We start from the raw sequence: 21,383 nt of genomic DNA on the forward strand, positions 1-21,383 counted from the left end.
CCGCGCGCAGCGATTGGCTGTCCCACGTGCCAATCAGTGCAATGGTACCGCCCCTCCTTCGCGGCGCGCACATGCGCAGCACGGGCGCGGCGGGGCTGGCGGAGGTGAGTGATTTGTTCGGGATTTCCGTGTTTCCTCTTAAGTTGTCGTTGTGGGGTCGAACAGCGGGAACAGGCCGAGGGAACGTGGGTTTTTAACCCTGTCTATGAAGAGTTGTCAGTCCTGGTTTCAAAGCGGGCAGAGCCGTATGAAACCGGCTAAATAAAGCCTTATTCCTGGTTTTCCTGCATGTATTTTTCATTAAAAAATTACTAACTTCTTCAGTGGGTGCCAATAAAAGTTTGATTAAGAATATTTTCAATTATTTTTATTATTATTTAATTATTTCAAGTTACGTTCAACTTCTTATGGATATTTATTCACACGCTGAAGTATTTTCTTCTACTTTAAGCATAACAGGATGTACTATTTTAATTGATTATTGCAGAGTGACATTTGAAAGCAGTAGGACTTGACATTCCTCATTATCCATGAGGCTGTTCAGGTCAGACTCCAAGGTAGAAATAACCTCTCTTTCCTCTCTTTTTTTAATATTTGATATCTTTAGTGTTTCCCAAGCATTGGTAGGAGTGCTTATTGACTTACTGTTTTCCAGATCCCTTTCAAAAATAATAATCCCAACTATTTTAAGAAACCTAATTACATTAAGAACCAAAATACCATTCAGAATGGTAAATATTCTAGGGCAAATGCCAATGAAACAGTTCAGATATCCCTGAAAACAAACCTGGTTATGAAAATATTGCATAAGATGTGCAGCCAAACTGGATCATCTGAAAACAAGGATTCTCATAGTAAACTCCACTCTCCACTTCCATTCCAGGTTTCATCCCAGAGAAGCCTGTCCTCACTCCTGTATGAATGTTCCAGGTTTCTCTTATTTTCCATTCTTACTGAGAGAATTATCAGCATGGACACCCTGGATTTTGAGGAAGCAGCAGCTTTCCCTGCCCAGCATTCCCATGCTTCAGGCAGCAAGAAAGAGGAACTCCCTGAATCTCCTTGGACTCACTGAGGCAGAACTGGAAGAACAGTTTGTGAGAGGTGATGGCCCAGGGGGTCAAGCCACAAATAAGACAAACAACTGTGTTGTCCTGAAGCATATTCCATCTGGGATTGTAGTGAAGGTAATTATGTTCTATTTTGTTAAGGTACAAATTGCATCACGACTTCCAGGCCTCCTTTCAGAGTAAAGCACAATCACAGTGTGCGTGGCACGAGGAAAAGTTTATGGTGAAGTATCTCAGCAAGAAGCACCTTTGGCTGTCAGCAGATAAATAAACTGGGGTCAGAGCTGATCTTCCTGGCTTTGCCATGAGTTTACTGGTTTGTAGTTTTCAGGTAAATGAATCTTCATTGTAGCTGTCACATTCCTGTCCCCCCCCATGGGAGTGAGAATCTCTTCTTTAACAAGTTGCTCACACTCTGCAGATCCTTTTTAAGCATTTCCCTTACCTACTTCTTGTGAATTAATACCTTGAAATTAATCTTTGCTTCCTGTCACAAGGGGAAGACACAGTTAAGTTAAACTCAAGCAGCTTTCCAAGGTAATATGGAAGCATTAAAGATTAATGCAAAAGCCAGTCTGACAAGTGCAGTAGCAATAATTATTAAAATATATCATCTGGATATAAAAGTTCCAGCTGTTATTGGTAGGAGGATGCTCTTGGCTTCGGGAGGAGGGGAGTTTCTTTGCTGTAATGACAGGAATATACAGACTGAGAGGGAAAGCAGAAGAATAAACAGGTTAAGGTTCCAGTAAAAACATCCTGTTGTATTTCTTCAGTGTCATCAAACAAGATCAGTGGAGAAGAACAGAAAGATTGCCAGAGAAATCCTGCAGGAAAAAGTTGATCTTTTCTACAAAGGTGAAGAGAGTGATGTTTATAAAGAGAAAAAAGCATCAGAGAAGAAGAAGCAGGAGAAAAAAAGAAGAGCAAAGGAAAACCTGGAAAGGAAAAAGCTTTTTAAAGAGGTGCAACAACTGGATAAGAAATGAACATGTGAAATACTGACTTGCCCTAGTGGGGTAAGGGAAGTATGTCATTAGACCTGAACACACCTTTCAGACTAACACAATGTGGGGCTTCAGAGGCACAGCTGAAACACCCAGTGCTGACCTGCTGTTGCTGTAAAGGGATAAAAGCACTCAGGTATTCCTGCTTCTGTCTGCCATCATCTCATTAATCACACTTAGCAATCAGTTGTTCTGCCAAGTTCAGAAGATAAAAGAATCCTTGTTAAAAAGGAACTGTAAACTTTCCACTGTTGTTAAGGGAGACAAAAAAAAATTCAGTAGATTTCTTTCTGCCCGGGTGACACCTTGGGGTGCTTTGTAGGGGCTCCAGCACACGAGGAAAACAGCACTAAAAGGTTCTCACTTCCCATCCTTACTCAGGCAATGCCTTCAGTGACATAAATCCTTTATAAACCAGGTTTAGATACTGGTTGTGCTGGTGTGAACTGACCTGCTGATGGAAGAGACACCAGTCACTGGCTGCCTCCTCCAGATGTGTCAGCTGAACAAATGCTCTGTCCTGCTCAGCTCTGAGCAAAGTTTAAACAGCAGCTTTACAGACCTTACCTGCAGTGGTGCTGAGCACTGGGTGCAGGAAGGAGGGTCTCTCCTCAAGTGAGGGCTGGGCAGTCATTTCTTCCAGTTCAGAGGTAAAACTGGGTCATTACAGATAAGGAACCATGTTTTTGGAAGCTGCCTCCCAAGGCAACAGAGTCCAGTTCATCCAAGCTGTGAATTAATTAACTCTTTTTTAAGTTTGCCTCTTAATACTGTATTTTGTTCAGGTATCCATAGGTCTGTATGTATTAGCCATCCCATTTTCTTTAGGATTTAGATTTTTTTTTTTTTATTTTATAATAGTGAATTAGTCATTTATTATGTTTATGCCATGCTGCAGTTAAATTTGGGCATGTTGGTATCTTCACTCATTTTGAGTTTCCCATTTTAAACAAACAGATGCAGCTGCATTTCCTTTCTCACCTACTCTGAAGTCACAGCTGAGGTGCAGTTTCCTGGTTTTACCCTGTTAACAACTCCCACCTGCTTAACCAGAGCTTCTTTTTCATTTTTGGACAGCACCCTCACCAGCTGCCACCAAGTTTTGGCCTTCACCAATGACCCAAAGCCAGAGTATGGATTTTGAAAACAGAGACCTAGAACTCCACCTCCTTTTCCCAGAGACTGACTGCATCCCAACAGTGCCATGGATGGAAACTCAGCAGCAAACTGCAGCCCCTTCCCCTGTCCTTTCCTGAGCTCCTGCATGAAGGTTCAATTTTTATCTGTGTGACAGTTCTTGTTTGTGGAGTGTAAATCTGATTAAAGTGACTGTACATAGTTTTAATACAAACTGTTAATGAAAATAAGCTTTATTACGTCAAGTAATAAATACATACAAAGATGCAAATAACAGTTTTAGTCATTTATCCAGAATTTTCCTTTTTTTTTTTTTTTGGCAAACTTTAAACTGAAATCTCCAGCCTTAATGTAGGAATTAGCTTTCCAGGACCTTGTTATTATTTAATAGGTTTCCCTATTTTCCATATAGCTCATGCACTTTAAATGGACTTCAAAGCACTAACAGTCATGCAAATGGTTATGCAAAATGAACAAAAAAAGGAAAAATAAGAGAAGGGGGAGGTTATTTCTAAGCAGGGTCTATGCTGTATGACAAATTGTGACTTAGCAGACTACTAGGTACAGCATGCTATTCTGCATTTATTAAAAAAATCCTTAGAGCTTCTGTCAAACTTTGAAAGATTGACAGTTTGGGGATAAGTGAATATAGTTGAAGGAAAAAACAGAATGAGGCTGTGGCTGGATAAGAACTGAAATATAGCCTGGGAGAGAGAGAGCATTCCTCTGCATGCACTTCAGTTTCCATGTTTTAGAAACATTTTAGGGAGTTTTAACATCTTTACAAAATGCAAACCCTCAGTAAGTTGAAAAATCCTTGGTTGGCTTTTTTTTTTCATTCTTAACTATACATTTTTGCAAGGGCAAAACAAGAAAGGTAAAACATTCAAAATAAAGGAATTTGTCTGAATGTTTCAAGAGTCAAAAGGAATAAGTGTTACTTTTTCTTCACGAAGAGATGGAAAATCTTGCAGCTGAATTAGTGGGCTAAGATCGCGCGTTTCGTTCCGTCTCAGCCAGGCATTCCCGAACTAATCCTCTGGCATGAATAATGCCTGCAAAAGAATTGGACATGTTTTAAATCATCCCATTCAGGTCACACTTGCAATGACAGCCCACAGGAAGGTTTATGTATTTCTGTCCCAAGTTGCCAAGGCTACCAGAGCAGGCCTCAGAAAAGGGAGGCAGCCCTCGTGCCCCAAACATCAGCTGCTCCTAAACAAGTTTGCTCTCCCAAACTCGCATCATAAATTGAAAAGGGACTAAAGCAGGGCACAGTAAGATTTGTAGGTCTGCAGTGACAGGCAGATCTTCATGTGCAGTGTGGACCTACTTAAAATCAAAGACATAAAGGAAAAAAAAAGTCTTGCCTACCAGTGAGTTATTTTGCTACAGCGGAGTGACACAAATTACAAAGTTATTTGGGGAGTCATTGTAGCAAGCTCTGAAAGTCTTAGTCCCTTGGGATAATTCTCCTTGAGGATGCGTCAAAATCCAAGCCATCATAATGCTGCTTAAAGACAAGTTGTGTTTCTTGTAAAAATAAGAGATTTTTTTTTTATGGTGTGTGCAAAAAGTTACCTCCTAACACTGGCTCAGCTCCCAGTGGAAATCATCACCACTTTACATCTACTCTCATCTGAGAGACAGAATGTGGAATTTTCCACTACAAGTCCTGTTGCCTTGAAGTTCCAGCAATCTGGACCTTGATTCTGGAACTAAATGGAGATTTGTGTTCACAGAGCTGCTGAAAGAACAGAGCTTGAGATAGATTTGAAAATGGGAGATGGGCAGATTTTTCTACAACAAAGGAGGTTCTATTTTGCTGACAGGGCAGGATAGAAGGTGATTTCTCTGCTCAATCATGCTCCTTAACAAGGTGGAGAAAGGGCAGTGAGGCAATAGATGGGGGTTAGTCTCTAGAGATAATGGCTTCTGTTTCTAGAAGGCTGCTAGCCCAGGTCACAGCAACTGCCTTTCCATCCAAGGGGGACTGACCTGGGACGTGATGAGTGCAGGGCTTTGCAGAGGGTTAAACTGCCACAGAGGAGTAAAGCTGCAGCTGTGGGATCCAGAAACTCCTACTCACAGCAGTGTGTCAGACCTGGATGTGGTGGCAGGACGCCCAGTTTATGCAGCACAACTACTCTGAATAATGTAGAACACTGGGACTTTGGCCAATTTTAGAGGTCAGTAGGAGCGGGTGGAGCTGGGGACAGGGACTTTATTCAGGAATAACCTCCATGGCCATGGAGGCAGCAGTCACGTGGTTCCCCTCAGTCACTTTTGCTCTCACACTTGCACATGCTCCTTCAGCCATCAGCCTCCCAAAATGGAAAGAGAGGTACGTTTGTGACCAAAAGATGGCAGCAAAAAGTATTTATTTGGGATTCTTTGCAACACAGGCAAGTCATAGTGGCAGCACTGAATCTTAAACCTACATTAACCAACAAATTAAATACTCGCTTCAAGAAGCAGCAAAACAACTTTTCCTCCCCAAACTGAACCATCCAGCTCAGAGAAGGTCTGCATCTCCCCTGGTCTCTCTCAAGCTGTCCCCATTAGCCTATTGCCATTCATGATCTATTAATACTGACTCAGGCAATGCAATAAAGAGAGACTCCAGCAACATTGATTTTAGCTGGGCCAGATTCCACTTACCACTCATCAGCAGACTTTATTGCATCCTTTCCCAGAACAGCTACTAGTCATTTTATTGCATGTCACGGCAGATATATTACTCTCCCATAATGGTTGAGCCTTAAATAAAGCTTTGTAGTCTTGGGTAAATGTAAAGGATTTGCAAGGTGGTGAAGTTACTCTGTTACAATAACATTCCCATTCCGGGTCAAATGCATGAGCCAATCTCAGCACAAGGACCACGGGAAGGGAGGAAAAGGTAACCATGTTACACTGGCAAAGGACTGAACTGGCAGCACAACTGTTGTCCATGGCCTTTCAGGGTCATTTCAGGAGCTGGAGCACTGGAATGTCCCACTGCTCCTTCAGAAATATCCCTGCACGTCCCCTGCAGAGGACAATGTCAGGCTGATGTCACCAGTGGGGCATGCAGGGGTTTCTTTTACACTGCAAGGAAAGGGCATTTATTACCCCTTTTAGCTGACAAAGCAAAGCCACAGAGACTCATCAGCCAGCCCTAAAAGCTTCTCTGGCCCTTTCTAGTGGACTCTTAATGACACCACAACCACTTGACGGCAGGTAACAGAACATTTATGTTTGACATCTCAGTCTGAACAACCTTCCCTGACACCTTCTCTCCACCAGCCCCAGTGTGAATTTCCACAGTGTTGTATTTCTTTAGGCAAAATGCACTTCGGTGAAGATTCCCGAGCCAAGTAGGTGGGAGATGTGTATGAGAAGTAAACAATGCTTGGCTGTGTATTTTGGAGGCTGGGGAGAAAACCGAATTGAAGGGGCAAGTAAGTCACTGGGAGCCTGAAAGAATGTATCCATTAAGGGTTCTACAATAGGGTTTGAATTATTAACTGAAACTCTCTGTGTGCACATGAAACACATTTTGTCACTGTTTATCTATCAAATACAGCACAGACAGAGCATCCCAAGGTTTCAGCTGCTGGTTAATACTTCCAGTTCCATGAGGAGCTCAGGCTGTCTCCTTTCAAAGGACACAGTCGTCATGCAGTTGGACACAAGCAGTCAGTGCACAAAGTGTAGGGGACACGATTATTGTTTTAAAATAAGTTTAAAAGTTACCTCTTTTTAGCCTCTCCATCGCACTTTTACTCCCAGCATATGTGGGTCTAATCTCTTTTCCTAATTCTTCTATGATAGCTAGAAGTTCTGCATATTTGCTCTGTGGTACTTGACTGCTGCTGGTACCCTGTGGTTGAAAGTAGATTAATCTCAATCAAATGCTGTAAAAACAAAACAATTACAACAAATAGCAACTGTTAACCCTGTTCCTCCTTTTCCAGTGTTGAGGTGTATATTTTGGGGAGAAGTTAGCTGGGCAGGGAGAGTGAGAAGAAAACTGTACAGAAATATTCATTTTTTTAACAAATAACTTTAAAATATGTTAGAGCCCTTACTAACATAATTCAAGACATGTTTCTCTGTGACTCACACAGGATGGGACTAACAGTTAATTAGTAACAACCTCCCTCAGCACTCTGCTTAGTCTAATTTGATCCCCAGACATGTGTGAGGAAGCAGTCCTGCCATTTGGGTTTGATTTCAAACCTTGGTGGGAGGGAGGAACACCTCAGATTACAGGCCACAATCTGTGCTACTGTGCAAATGTGGGGTCAGTGATCTGATTAAAGGAAAATAAGCAGAGCTGTACCTGCATCCCTTGTGTATAGCCTAGAGATGGGGGTCCATAGTCATTTATGAGCTGTCTGTATTGTGCAGACGTTGCCATACTTGTGGAGGGAGAGTGAACACTCCCAGCTGTAGAGAGAAAAGAGAGAAAAAAAATCTATTATTATCTAAAGATCAATTAGTCTGTTACATTGGGACACGTTTTAATCACTTGTTTCTAAAGCTGTGACCTCTCACCTTTGTCTAAGATCACTAATGACATTTCTGAGCGTCACTGCAAGGAAGAGAGTGGTTAAATTAATGCCTCTCTAATGTTTGCTGCACACTGGGAAATGACACAGCCTGCAACAGTATCAGTGCAAACTGTTTGCCTAAAAGTGAAGCCGAGTGTAGCATGACAGGTTGTTCTGCCCAGACAAACTGTAAATATTAAGGAGCCCTATTTTTGCATATATACATTCCACACAGATGAGTCTGATGTACTGGGCTATTTTTACTTTTTCAGTGCAAGTTATCTGAAAGTAATTTTGCAACTCAAAGTGTCATCACATGGTCAAAGCAAGTTACCCTCAGTACTATTTTCAGCCAATGCCAAAACCATTCCTAGGGAACAGTCAGTCGAGGTGGATCAGATCTGCTGCTCATTGTGTGACACCGGAGCTGAGCAGTGCTGCCGTTATTCCTCTCTGTGTGATATCAAACGTTTTTAGCCAGTCAAATTGTGCTATATAAGCAAATCAAAGGAAAAACAACATCATTTTGGGTTACTTTTTTCTAAAGTTATAAAACATTATATTCACATCTAATGAGTTTTGAACCCGGAGTTCCAGACACTGACTCGTGTTCATCGACAAACTGCTTCAGAAACAAAACACTTCCTCCCCCTTGCCCTGCAGTGGGAAGAATTTGGGGTTGAGAAACAACTTCTAGGTTTTTCTTAGGGGGCTTAATTATGCTGCCCATATCACAGCTGTGCTGGAGGGCCTGCTGCTCCTGGACTTACACTCAGGAGCAAGAGAGCACCACAGCACTGAACTTCTTCAGTCCTGCAGCTCCCGTGCCCTTGCATCCATGGATGCTGCTGCCTTTGCCTGTAGGCACAGACACAGACTGCCTGCTGTCTGGAAAAATCTCCCCCCTCACAAACTCCTCTGCTGAAAATTCCCAACTGCCTTTCAGAAGAGGAACAGATCTCATTTACCAGCCTTCATTTAAATCTAAATTAAACTGATGCTAAAAGTCACTGGGGCTCAGTACTATGTAAATCTCTAGCTTTGTTTTAAAGTTGCAAGCGATTTCATTCCTATTTTCCCCTCACTACAAAAAGAAAGGGCCAGCAGTTACTCTGTAGAAAGCTCTGATCATAGTGGAATAGACTCTTGTCCTCAGTTGGGAAGTCTCTTTCCATTTCAGAATTACCACAGGATATCACTGGGGTGTTTCCTTCATTACAAGAAGAGAGCATGTTCTCTAATTTTTACTTGTTAACCAGATGTGAAATCCCCCCCAAAAAGGCAAATTGGGCTGGTCACTAGGTCACCTTAAAGAAGCAGCATTTCTCTGTCTTTAACTGAGCTGCTAAATGTTATGGCATTACAGACCTGCATTTTCATTGCTGAGGTTTCACATGGAGCGAATTTTGCTTAAGCACAGTAAAACCCCCAAAAAACTAAACACCACACCCACAGAGCAGGGCACTGGGAAGGAACACCACCGTTGTCAGCTACTCTCTCAGTTAGTTCTTCACATTATCAGCTCAAAATACACACACCAGTGTAAGATTTCTGTGTGCAACTCAGTATTTCAAGTCCAGATGACTGAATTTCAACAGTTCCCAAACATGGCACAACAACAAACCGCATCTTTTTTTCCAAGGACTTCAAAATGCTTCAAAAACATTAATGAGCCCCTTGTGCTGCAAGGTAAGAAGGTTTAATTACCTCAATTAGCAGGGAAAGGCTTAAGCGATTTTTGCTCATGTACAATAAAGCAAAAGACCGATCCTGCAAAGACTTGTTCCCAAACTGCTGTTGGAAGCAGTCCACATCCAAGACCGGGATGCTCCAAACTGGTTCAAGAACAAGGCAGCGACCCGGCTCAGGAATCCTGCTCTACCCAGCCAGCAAAGCTGAGCTGCAGCCCATGCAAAACAAAGAGCAACTTATTGATCCCATATTGGTTAATGATAACACACTGATTAATGACATCAGGAAAAGGTTTTTCACCCAGAGGGCGGTTGAGCACTGAACAGGTTCCCCAGGGCAGTGGGCACAGCACCAAGGCTGTCTGAGCTCAAGGAGCAGTTGGACAACGTTCTCAAGCACATGGTGGGATTGTTGGGGTGAGTTGTGCAACTATTCCTGGTTTTCCTTTGCTGCCTGTGAACCAGAGTGGCAGCTGAGCTGTGCTGATGTCTGTGCAGGGCCAGGATTTGGACTCAATGATCCTGATGGATCCAACTCAGCCTGTTCTATGATTTTATGATAATACAGTCCAGATAATTTACTGACTGTTTCAAGTTATGTTTAAGCAACGACACGAGTTTGGTCTGTAGGAAATAACACAGCAGGGTATGTGTGGGTTAGAGAGAAACTCTGTTAGAAACGTGATGTGCCAGGACAAAGCAGTGAGTGGATCCAGGGGCTGAGCAAGAAGTTTCACAGATCTGGGGCTGACCAAGGAAGTTTCACAGTTGTGGAAGCAGGACAGCGCTGGGCTGGTGTTCAGCACGGGAGCACGAATCCAGCAGGGAGTCAGTCAACACGGAGGGATAAAAGCAAACAGGAACTTCCAAGGCTGAGTAAGGAGCTGCGGCCGGAGCTGGCTGTGGCTCCCGGTGGGAAGGAGCAGCGCAGGAGCCGCGGCTGTGCCGTGCCCGGGCGGTGCAGAGCTGTGCTGCAGACACTAGAGGCCATCGCTGAGTGCGCCGTGCCCTGCCAAGTGACAGAGCGTGGTAACCATGGTGAGTTTACCCGTTTCTTTGCAGTCTGCATCAAAAATGTAATAAGACATAATGCCATGCGCCGACCACTTTATCAGCAGCAGCAGCAGGCCCTGAGAACAAAGGAAAGGATTTGGCTTGGCCGCAGCACCAGCCTCCACACATCCATGTCAGAAGTTGTGCCAGTCAAACTCAGCCGAAGGAGAGGGGGAAAGGAAAAATCCTTGATTTCACCTCAATTTAAGATGATGCAATCATGAAAATGAAATTAATTGGGGGGGTATTAGTGTCTCGCAGGGCAACAGACCCTGAGCTTTCTGACCTATCACTTTGTATGTTAACCTCGAGGAGAAGCCCTGGGTCTTGGCTGACTATTACTCAATTAACCCAAAATTCAGCTGCGTGTCTGAACAGCCTGTATATCTCAGCTTAAAAAAATAAATCACCAGATATTGCTATTATAGCTAGAAAGAAAAATTAGGTCAAGAAGTCTCACAGTCAATACCCAGTCAAAAATCAGTGTGATGATTAGGTATTCACTGGAGAGAAAAAAAGGAGGGGGGATCTAAATCGAGGTTTGCTCTCTCACGTTAAAATGACAATGGAGACAGTTAAGAACTGACAGAATCGAAAAGGGAGTGTGCTTGGTACTGAATTTCACTGACACTCTGTATCACATCCCAAATTGTCTTAGTGCTCGCTGTTGTTTAAAACCTAAATTAATACACATACTTTCCTCCCTCAACTTTCCTAATTAAATGTACACAAAACCTTGTAGATCCCCATTTATTCTTGTACCAGCAATGTCTTTTATTTCTGTATTCAAGCAGAAGACTACCACAAGCATTTTTCTCACAAAAATATAGTGATTTTCTTGTTAATCAATATTAATCTATATTAATTGAGGGGAGGTACAGCAAATAGAAACGAGATTTTGGTATCCAAATCTCTTCCTTCCAGCCCTCTCTCTGAGCCCAAATTAACACCCTAAGAGACAAAGGATCTCAAATCAATCTTTGCTTGCCTAAACTCCCACTGACCAGGAATCTTGTCATTAATTCCTGATAGGTTTGTAGGGACCCCTTCAGCTCCTTTGCTACTATCTCCAAGCCTAAACAATGATGACCAATTTGCTGATCCAAGTTTTAAATCTTAATTCCCTTACTGATGCTTCCTGGAAAATAACTGGGAAGGCACCTTGCTGAGCACCCTGCAAGGAAGCAGCAGGAGCAGGAACACCAGGACACACTCACCTGATCCACTTCCATCAGATGCATCTACACAGCTCAACTGCCACCCTGTTTCACAGACAGCAAAGGAAAACCAGGAATAGTCACACAGCTCACTGAGTTACTCACGGAGAACTGACTGAGACAAGCCAAGGGCCAATCCCACTGGATTGTGTTTCTCTACTGCCCTGTACTTTGTAAGGTCCTGTAAAACTGCAAAGGCAAACTGCCATTTTACAGACTCTTTCCCCACACAAACATGACAGTGTGTAAGAAGAGATACCTGCACCTGGAGTTTATCCAAGGTACATGGCACAGGCTGTGGAGTCTCAACACTTCTCCCTGTATTTCACAGACCCTTCCAGCTGAGGCTGTTGGCAGCATCAAGGCTGTTGCCATTTTGGTGGCTCGTGGTCATATATAGCCTATATAGTCCAGTATACAGCCCTATATAGCCCAGTGCTGGAGGTCACTGCCTCTGCCACACCTGGGGGACTTCATCTGCTTCAGGTGATGGCAGTTGGATTCCTGACCCTATGGGATACAAGACAACAAGGCTGGAATAGTTTAACTGAGAGGATATAAACTGGTCTGTCCTAAGATGGACAACTTTGCAAGAAAATGCATGAGAAATTCTCCTGTAATCTGCTCTGACAATGCACATTGTGAGGCATCCTCAAGCACCAGGGCAGAGGTAAAGCCTCAACCAGCACAGCCACTTCTGCAGTGCAGATCTCAGCACAGCTGGAGTGCTTTGGCTGACTGCAGGAATATTTTATTCCCGAGCCCTCCACGCACTTTGGTGTAAGTTCAACAAGAACTCCTTGCCATCCATGGACACCACATGTCTACACAAGTAGATGCGCTGCACAGCCAAGCCACACACTGAATTCTAACAGGACTTGCCAACCCAGAGTGCAAACACACGGCCCCCATTTCCCCCAACCTTCTCATAAATTTTTTAATTTAAAATAATGGACCCTGTTCTCATTTGCACAAAACATTCCTTATAGCACTAGCTGTGAAAAATGTATTTTCACCCACTATTTCTCCTTTAAGCAGCCCTTCTGGAAGAAACAGACCTTTCTTTGAATAAAACTATTTCCTTTTAAAAAAGCACAGTGCGCAGACACATAAATATGTTCTCAAGAACTGGGACATTCTTTATCAGAACAGCCAGAGGCCTTGCTCTTTTGATCTGTCACACTCTGGGCCTTTCCTCAAGTACTCTCGTGCTATTAAATCTTTCCATGTGGATAATGGTCATGTTTTATGTCTCCTCTTCCTACCCTCCTGTCTTCTTTTTTTATCAGAAAAACAAAAGCCAGTCCCTTGGACTCCCCACCATTCTTCTTTTCCAGCTTAAGCTATTTCTACATGAGCAAGTTATTTGGCACAACAAGGAATAGCTCAAAAGATGAAAGCATTTGGTACGTGTACACCACATGTAGTTGGCCTGAGGGGGTATGACTTAAGGTTAGATTTTAGTCTGGTCCCCCAGACTATGGGGGTATGGTTCCAAGCTGTCCAATCTTTGGTTTGGATCCTTGTGTCCCCATTAAAAGGGATGCAGCATCAGCACTGCACAATTGGAGTAGAGCTTCTGGATCATTTTTATCCGAAAGGAATCAAGTTAGCATGGACCAAAACCATTCTGCAACTCAACCAGCATGTGATGGGTGGGGACCATGTGAGGATTTGCTGACTGTGGAAACCACACTGTTGCTCTGAAGTGAAACACTCAGGTAGACAAAGCCAAAAATGCCAGTTTTCTAAATGCCCAAACAAGTCCACCTGAAAATTGCTAATTCTGAAACATGTTTAGCGAGCTTCTTTTCAGACCATTTTCAACTTCTCATGGAATTCCAAGAGATCAGGAATCCAGCAAATTTCAGTTTGAATGAGAGAGGGGAGTATATTTCCTAGAAATGATCTCCTCTGCTCAGGCACGAACACTTTGCTCTCTGTTCTGCCTACAAAGAGTATTCTTTCCAGTACTCCCACTCCAAAAACAACCTCTCAATATGGACAACAATATCAAACAGAAGCTGTCTCTGTAAAGGGCGACAAGCAAGCCACGTGCTCATCCAAGTCTGCACTGCAGTGCAATAACACAAGGACCGGCCTCGTGTGCTGGAACCATTTCTCAGGAGTGAATGGGACTGGTCTCTCCAGCTGTAACCTACAGCTCCAGCCAGGGAAATTATTTTGTTTCACCTCTCAGTGAGAATTTGCACTTTCCCCAAGAAGCTGCTGGTTGCTGGGAGGTGTGGCAGGTGCACCCACAGCCCCGCTGGTCCCCAGATCCAGCAGCGTCTGTTGGACAGGTCACCACTTGTTCCTGTGAGCAAGACACGGCTCCTTCCCTTGTCCCAGCCTGCTGGAATCTGTGCTTCCAGATCCTGCAGACAACAGTTTTTAGCCTTTATTACACAAACAGGATTTTGTCTCAAAATCTGACGTTCCTGCAAGAATGACAATAAAACTAAAGGAAAATCCCAAGCAGTTTCTCCTACTGTAGCTTCTGGATCTTAAAACTCCTTTTCTCTGACCTGTGCATACTCTGAACAAAATAGGAATGCTGAATATCCACTGAGCCAGAAAACACATGGAAACAGGGCGAAAAACAAACTACAGATCAGTTCACAGCTGGTGTAAATGTCTCTATTCCACTTAAGTCAATGGAGATGCACTACTTCACCTCAGCTCAGCAGCTGGTCCCGTACAGAGAAACAGTCAAACAATATGAAACACAAGACAGATGAGGAGGAAACAGCACTTCCTAGGATTCAGCAGGATAAGGAAGAAAACAGAAACAAATCAAAACATGGTTATTAGAAAAGATAACAAAGGTTTCCCTGTGACACTGCAGGCACAGGTGAGGCTGGGAAGGTAGAGCCACAGCACTGCAAGTCCCCACCAGAACAACCTTTTGTAGCCCAGGCAGAGAAGGTGCTTATGCAGGAGATTAAATGGGGCTCCTCCAGCACAGGCAGCTTGGATCTGACAGCCTGGGATGCTACAGCCAGAGCCCAATTCCTGAGCACAGCCCCTCCAGGAAGGTGAGTGGTAATTCAGACAAAACACTGTAAGCCCAGTGCAGCCACCCTGGGCCAAGTGTCAGCACTGCTCTGGGCATTGGGGAAGAGGAACAGGCACCAAATTCTGCTGTGACAACACTATCTCGTTCCCTCAGCCTGGTGCAAGGCAGAGGAGTCAGCACCCGGATACTTCCAGCATCCTGAGTCACTTGTGGAGCAGCTGCATTTTCCTCACCCACAGTCATCCCCAGATCTGCCGACAACCCACAAAGGCTTCCTCCCCATATTTCCTCCCACACACAGCTCCTCTCCCTCTGGACTTCAGTCCAGGACTGGATTCCCAAAACATGCTCCCGTGCAAGAACAGAGCCCAGTCACCCACCAACCACAACTGCTTCATCTCACTGATGTGCAGTTTAAACAGAATTTTGCAGAGTGGCCACTCTCAGCCTAAACTTGAAAGGAGTTTGCTCTGCAGCAAGGACACAGCTCCGGGAGCTGAGTCGACACTGTCTTCCCAAATACTCCTGCACCAGAAGCCCTGCACTGCAGGGAAGCAGCATTACCTCCCAGAGGAAAATCCCTGTGAGATCCACAGCTGCCCAGAGCCCTCCGTCGGCCGAGACCAAAATATTCAGCATTCATACAGAGAGGCTTCTGCAGGGCTGATTTCAGGCCAAAAGGGACAGATTTCCTGTTTTCCTCTCCTCTGCAGGACGGGGCGGGGGGGGGTCCTTCACCCCAGGTTTGGAAGCAGACCTAGGATTTATCCCCCTGGCTGGGGGGCATTTAATTTAAGCACAATAGAGAAGCAGTCTCCTCCAAATCAGAATTAAGCTCCAGAAAGGAGGGGGCCATTTGCAGTCATATCACTCTGAATGCGATATGTGCAACTGCAAGGACTGCTTTGTCTAAGTCCCTTGGCCTTAGGCCACGGTGCTGGCAATACCACCAGCTAGAGGAAGAGCTGGTGCGTGAGGATAATGGAAGAAGACAGGGAGGGAAGAGAGAGCCCATTTTGGATTCAGAGGAGGACGTTCTTTCATTGAAAAGATTCTGGGGGTGTTGAGGATGATCCGAACTCAGAAGAGAGGACAACTTAGACAGGAATAGTTCCAGCATGACAGCAAACTGCTGCTAACTTGCCGTTACGAGGCAAAAAGGAGGGTTGGGGGGGAAGGGGAAGATAAAACTGCATGAAAGAATCTAAAGCCCTGCTCGCAGCCGGAGCGTTGGAAAGCACCGACACGGCAGCGAGAGGGCTGGAGACAGAAACTTCCCCACTCGGCTCGCATTGTGCGCGGCATGTCTGAGCCGGGATTTCGCAGTCCCCGCTCGCAGAGCAGCCAGACTCGGATCCCCCCCACAGCATGACCTAATCCCCACCCCTCACCCACCATCGCAAAATACCACCTTTGTTTTCCCTGCAATTTTACGGCTGTTCCGGAGAGCAAGGCACAGGTTCTCGTGGGAGCCGACAGGAGAACGGTTTCCCTTGCTCGGCTTTGTTTTGTTTCTTTTTTATTTTTTTTTTCCCTCCGGTGACACTTCTGCTTTTTGTCAAAAATCCTCGGCACATCCCCTGCTCCCTGACCCCTACACAGAGCAGCGCTGGGGCCCACGGCACTCCCCACACACGACCCCGGCACACGGAGCCTTTCCAGCTCACAGCCCCACCGAGCTCAGCTCCACGCAGGATCAAAGTGTCTGAGGCACCGGCACCTCGGCTCATCCACCAGCTGGCGACGATTCCTTGCAGTAAAATAAGATTGTTGCTCTCCTGGCAGCTAGAACAGAGGTGCATCTCGGTGATCCCTTTCGTTCATCAGCCTCCCAGGATTACAACCACTAACGGTGCCGTAAAAATCACCCAGGCTGATTTGTCTCCCTCTGAAACCCAACTCCAAAACTTTTTCTCGGGGGGGAAAAAAAAAATAAAAAAAATCAGCCTCATTTGTGGCTGGGAATGATCCGATGCCAGCCGTGCAGGCATCGGGGATGGGAGACGGGAATACGGTTTTTTTAAGTCAGAAGCAACTTCTCCATTTTCGTGCTGTTTAATTCGAGCCAACGCGCAGAGATTAGCGAGATCCCCTCCAAATATCCCACAGCGAAGCAATTGCTGCTGCGGCTTTGTTCAGGCTGCACCGACTCGCACACGGGGACCCGATGTACGGCAGCACCTCAGCGCCGGCAAAAACCCCCGGCCGGTGCCTTCGGAAACCGCGGAGGGAAGGGAAAAGCGGGGGGATGGAGCAAAAAAAAAAAAAAAATAAAGACAGAAAGTTAATGCTGCCAAGGAAACTTTTTAGAGAGGAAAGTTGAAACTGCTCCCGTACAGATCCAAGGATGAGGGAGTGATTTTGAAAAAGGAGCTTTTTAAGAAACAGTGCAATTCCCGTGTGCACCACACCTCCCCTCCTTCCCCATCTCCAAATCTCCGGCGAGCGGACAGGGCTCCCCCGCCCGGGATGAGGGGGAGACTCTGAGGGGGGAGCAGGGCTGGGAGTCTCCCCGAGGCGGTGCCGGTGCCTCCGGCGGAGCTCCGGCGTCCGGGGCGACCCCTCGGCCCCGCGGAGCGCGGCCCCGGGGCGGCCCCGGCGCTGAGGAGGCGTGAGGCGAGGCTGAGGCGCGGGGCGAGCGGCCGCACTTGCGGCGTCCCGCCAGCAGCGGTCCTCGCTGAGGCGCCGCCGGAATATTCCTGATCCAGATCAATCAGCCGCCCCGGGGAGCCGAGCATGGAGGAAACCCGGCGGCCGGAGCCCCGGAGCGGCGGCGGCGGCGGCGGCGCGGGGCCGGGCGGGCGCGGTGCCCGGCGCGGGGGCGGGCGCGGTGCGGGGCTGGCGGTGCCGGCCGGCGGGGCGGACGGGCGCGGGTAATGGCGGCGCGGAGGAGCCGCTGCCCCGCCATACCGGACTGGGCACAAACTCGAGTCCGGGGCTTCCCCCAGGTGCCGGTGCGGCACCCGCCGCTCGCCTCCCCAAACTTGCCACCCAGTTGCCGCCGCGGACTTACCCGGGTTGAGGGGAGTCCCGGGGATGTGGGCGTTCAAGTTGGGCTTGTAAGACATTCCCAGAGACATGGCCAGCGGGAGGAGGAGAAGCGTCCTGAAATTCAGCGAAGCGTCTCCGTGTCTCCCAGACACTTTGGGTTGTTTACAGCAGTAGCAGCACCGGCAAATATGGCCGTCAGTTATATTGACACCCACAATGCAATATATCATCCATACATCATGAGGAGACGCGGATCCAAAAACTTTGGGGGAGAGCCGGCAGCCACCCCGCCGCGGCCGCCCGGCGCCCCGCGCACCGCGGCGCGGAGGGCGGGGGCGCGGCGGGCGGGGGCGCGGCGGGGGTGCGCGGCCATCCCCTCACAGACAATGGAGCTCCCCTCAGGGAGCCGCCAGGAGGGAGCGGGGCGGGCGGGCGGGCGGCGGCGGCGGCAGAGCCCCGGCGGCGGCGGCGCGGGGGGGCTGTTTTAATTAACTTCAGAAAGTTTTGGCACAACTTCGCTTTTTTTTCCACCGGGCTGTGCCCGCGGCGGGCGGCGGCCCCTCGCCAGCCCGGAGCGCCCCGGCCGTCCCTCAGGGCGGCCCGCGCGCCGCCGCCTTCCCGCCTCCCCCTCACCTCACACCGGGCGTTCACTCGCGTTCGTTATTCCCCGTCTCCCCCCGCGAATTTCGATGGAAAATACCTGTTGATAATTTTAGAATAAAAGATTTTTTTTTTTTCTTCCCCCTAGATGCCGCCGAGGAAAAAATCTCTTCTTTTTTTTTTTTTTTTTTTTGCTTCTATTTTTTTTTCAAGCCACTGTTTCTCTCCACTTGAAGGTGGAGGGTTAATGTAGACTGCAGCTTCTGAGGGGCTAAAAAAAAAAAAAAATACGGATCTCGTTGGTAATTGACACATTTTCTGCTTGCAGGCAGTAAAACTTCCCCACAAAAAAAAATTTAAAAACATATTAATTTTCAGGTTAAGTGATGACACTTTCCACATGCATCTTCCACTTCAGAACTCGCCCTTTTCACTGCAAGATACTCGGGTTTGCTCTTTCTGTCAATTGATCTCAAATACACTCTACAATTGTTAAATTACTCCGGATTTATACAAATAAAACTGCTTGGGAGCTGGACAAGCTCTCCTTAAGTGCACAGCTTAGCCTGAGACCCACAAGATCAGACCCACACATACATTTTACCAGAGGCCACTCTGAGATCTGGAAATTTTATTACATGTGTTAATTGAAGTCTGTCCAAGGCTTTTTATTGCTCTTAATGCCAGTGACGGCAAACTGAGAGAGCCTGATCCTGCTCCCTGAAACTCAGGGGCACATTTCTTTTAAGTGACACTGATTCAGGCCCATAGTGGATGGCTCTGCAGAGGGAAGCAGGTAACAGCTCCATCACAGGGACACAGAAACAGTCACGGAGCAATCAGATGATTTCTTCCAAATAAAGGAAAATTGAGGGAGAATGGGAAAAGCGAGGCAGCCTTTGAGCCCCTGGCTCATGCCCTAGTGACTGCATGCTGCATGGAAGGAACATCTGAAAATTATGACTAGTACCAGATGAAACACAGTTGTATTTTATCTCTGGGCCAATTGCATGACTGCAGTGATCCTACAAAACCCAGAGTGGTACAGAGTCTTCCTTACAACTGATCCATGCTCTGGTCTGTTAGAAAGGGGTCCTGAGAGCCTCAGGCACAAAATTACACGCTCAGTGACAATATTTTCACACTGGGGCTTGCAACTACAACTGTGTAATTCTCCTTAGAGTCCTGAAAGATTGCACTGGTAAACCCTCCTGTCCAGCACCATGTGAGTGAGAACTTTGCATCCCTAACGCTTCACTTCCAGATTTATAAATAACAGCCTTTCTGTTGAATCCCTGGAAGGCCAGTGAAGTCCTGCACGCTGCTCTGGGATTTTCCATCGCTGTGTGGTTGTTTACAGTCACACCAAGTGAGTGTGAAATGGGAGCGTTCCGAGCTTGCCGTGTTTTTCACGGCTTTGCACCAACTCTACAAAACTGCTCTCAGAGCAACACTCTACAGAACAAGATCCCCCGTGTTTTGCTCAAGTTTTATAATGACAGCTTCAAAATATATAATATTCCAGAGGGAAGGGGGATAAGGAAGGAGTCCTGTAAAGAGGCACTGTGAGCTTTGAAGCAAACTGTGGGGGTCAGGCTTGATGAGACGGTCAGGCTTGTAGGGTGAGATTATTTTTTGACATTTGCTCTACAGTTCTCTGGGCACAGGGAGCAGTGGTGGCATGAGACACAAGACCCTGTGACAACCTCACTGCTTGGCCTCAGACACTATTTAAGCTTCAACTGACTTTACTCTTGGGTTTTTTTTTTGCAGACACTGCAGGAGTTGGCTTGGGTAGAAGTACCTGCAAATTCTTCCCATCTGCCATGTGCTCTGAGGGTTCACTTCAGTTGTTTCAACCAGGTGTGGCCACAAGAACAAAACCACCACCGTGCTGGGGCCCTGGGTTGACTGTTCAGTGGGGTGACCACAGAGTGAGCTCCCTCAGAGGGACTGCCTGTGCTTTCACCTTGTTTGATGTCCCAAGCGGTGCTGGAGTTGTGCTCTGCACATGCAAACTCTGCCCTGAGTGCAGCAGCTCCATGTCCCAGAGCCCAGATGCCCCAGGCTTGTGCAGCACGCTGCAGGTCCCTGCTCTGCAGGCTCATGGCTCTGTTGTGTTCACTGACATCAAAAGCAGCTCTTCAGCACCAAGTGGCCAAGTCATAGAGCAGGAAATACAGCAGAACCATTTTATCATGCAGGTGACATTTTCGAGCCCTCTCCACACTAAGAGGTAATTTGAAAATAAATGTGTGTGCTTGTTTTTCACAAGGGAGGATGGACAGGAAGAGCTCAGTGGTTAGAGCATGGTTCTGAGAACACCGAGGTTTGATCCCTGTACGGGCCATGCTCTTAAGAGTGGGACTTGATGATCCTTGTGGGTCCCTTCCAACTCAGAATATTCTGTGAAGTCTTGATTCTGTGAAATCAGGCTTTTCAGTCACTGCAAGCACCAATGATGTATTTTCCAGGTACAGCTGCCTCTTCTCAGTTGTGTGAGATCTCCAACATTTACCCTGTCCCCCTCCTCTTTCTTTTCTTGGCATTTTCTGTTCCCTCTGCTGGTTTGACTTCCTCACCTCTGCTCCTCCCAAACCACTGGGAACACTCAGCAGCCAGCATTTCCACAGAGTTTGCCTCCAGCCCCTGCTTAGCCAGAGCTCTGACTGATCTGAAGGAGGTTTTCCCTTCCCAAAGCTCTGTGGCATTGGTGCCGTACCCCTCAGGCCAGGGTGTAAGGAACACATATGCAAAGTGGGATGTTGGAAGGCGCTGGCAGCTGGTTGTAGGATGGCTCTGCCATAGAGCCAGGGGCCTTGGGCCATGCTTTAAAACAAACTTGTTTGTCCCCTTTTATCTGGAAACAAAGTGAATTAGTCATTGCAGAGCTGTAACACTCGAGGGGACCTGCAAATGGAGAGCACAAACTAGGCTTGTTCCTTATCATCTTGGGTTAAATCAACAATGAGAAGAATTAAAGATGGCTCAGCAAGACCCTCCTTTTTCCTGGCATGTCTTTGACATGTGTAAAACATTACATTTGCGCATTAATTTCAATGT

At 46.6% G+C, this 21,383-nt stretch overlaps 2 protein-coding genes across 7 annotated transcripts; one reads left to right on the plus strand and one right to left on the minus strand.

The window, feature by feature from the left end:
- The first annotated feature begins 61 nt into the window (after nucleotides 1-61).
- C18H12orf65 (chromosome 18 C12orf65 homolog) lies at nucleotides 62-3,490 on the plus strand. Of its 4 annotated transcripts, none has more exons than XR_004360121.1 (4): nucleotides 499-544; nucleotides 884-1,187; nucleotides 1,847-2,213; nucleotides 3,155-3,490. XR_004360121.1 is itself a non-coding variant. In XM_032705507.1 (4 exons), the coding sequence occupies exons 1-3, from the start codon at nucleotides 531-533 to the stop codon at nucleotides 2,057-2,059; spliced, it is 531 nt and encodes a 176-aa protein (XP_032561398.1). In that variant the 5' UTR covers nucleotides 499-530; the 3' UTR covers nucleotides 2,060-2,089; nucleotides 3,155-3,490. The 4 variants fall into 4 exon arrangements, 3 of the variants coding, with proteins under 3 accessions (XP_032561399.1, XP_032561398.1, XP_032561397.1); XM_032705507.1 differs by having other exon boundaries at nucleotides 1,847-2,089; XM_032705508.1 differs by lacking the exon at nucleotides 499-544 and adding an exon at nucleotides 62-104 and having other exon boundaries at nucleotides 1,847-3,490.
- Nucleotides 3,430-18,076, minus strand: CDK2AP1 (cyclin dependent kinase 2 associated protein 1). 3 transcript variants are annotated; one of them, XM_032705510.1, is made up of 4 exons: nucleotides 17,743-18,076; nucleotides 7,539-7,645; nucleotides 6,950-7,076; nucleotides 3,430-4,269 (listed from the first exon to the last, which is right to left on the minus strand). In XM_032705510.1, the coding sequence occupies exons 1-4, from the start codon at nucleotides 17,948-17,950 to the stop codon at nucleotides 4,202-4,204; spliced, it is 510 nt and encodes a 169-aa protein (XP_032561401.1). In that variant the 5' UTR covers nucleotides 17,951-18,076; the 3' UTR covers nucleotides 3,430-4,201. The 3 variants fall into 3 exon arrangements, with proteins under 3 accessions (XP_032561401.1, XP_032561403.1, XP_032561402.1); XM_032705512.1 differs by lacking the exon at nucleotides 17,743-18,076 and adding an exon at nucleotides 16,141-16,262; XM_032705511.1 differs by lacking the exon at nucleotides 17,743-18,076 and adding an exon at nucleotides 15,294-15,593.
- Nucleotides 18,077-21,383: the final 3,307 nt, after the last annotated feature.

Source organism: Chiroxiphia lanceolata, chromosome 18 (genome assembly GCF_009829145.1).
Source record: "Chiroxiphia lanceolata isolate bChiLan1 chromosome 18, bChiLan1.pri, whole genome shotgun sequence".
Taxonomy (NCBI): Eukaryota; Metazoa; Chordata; class Aves; order Passeriformes; family Pipridae; genus Chiroxiphia; species Chiroxiphia lanceolata.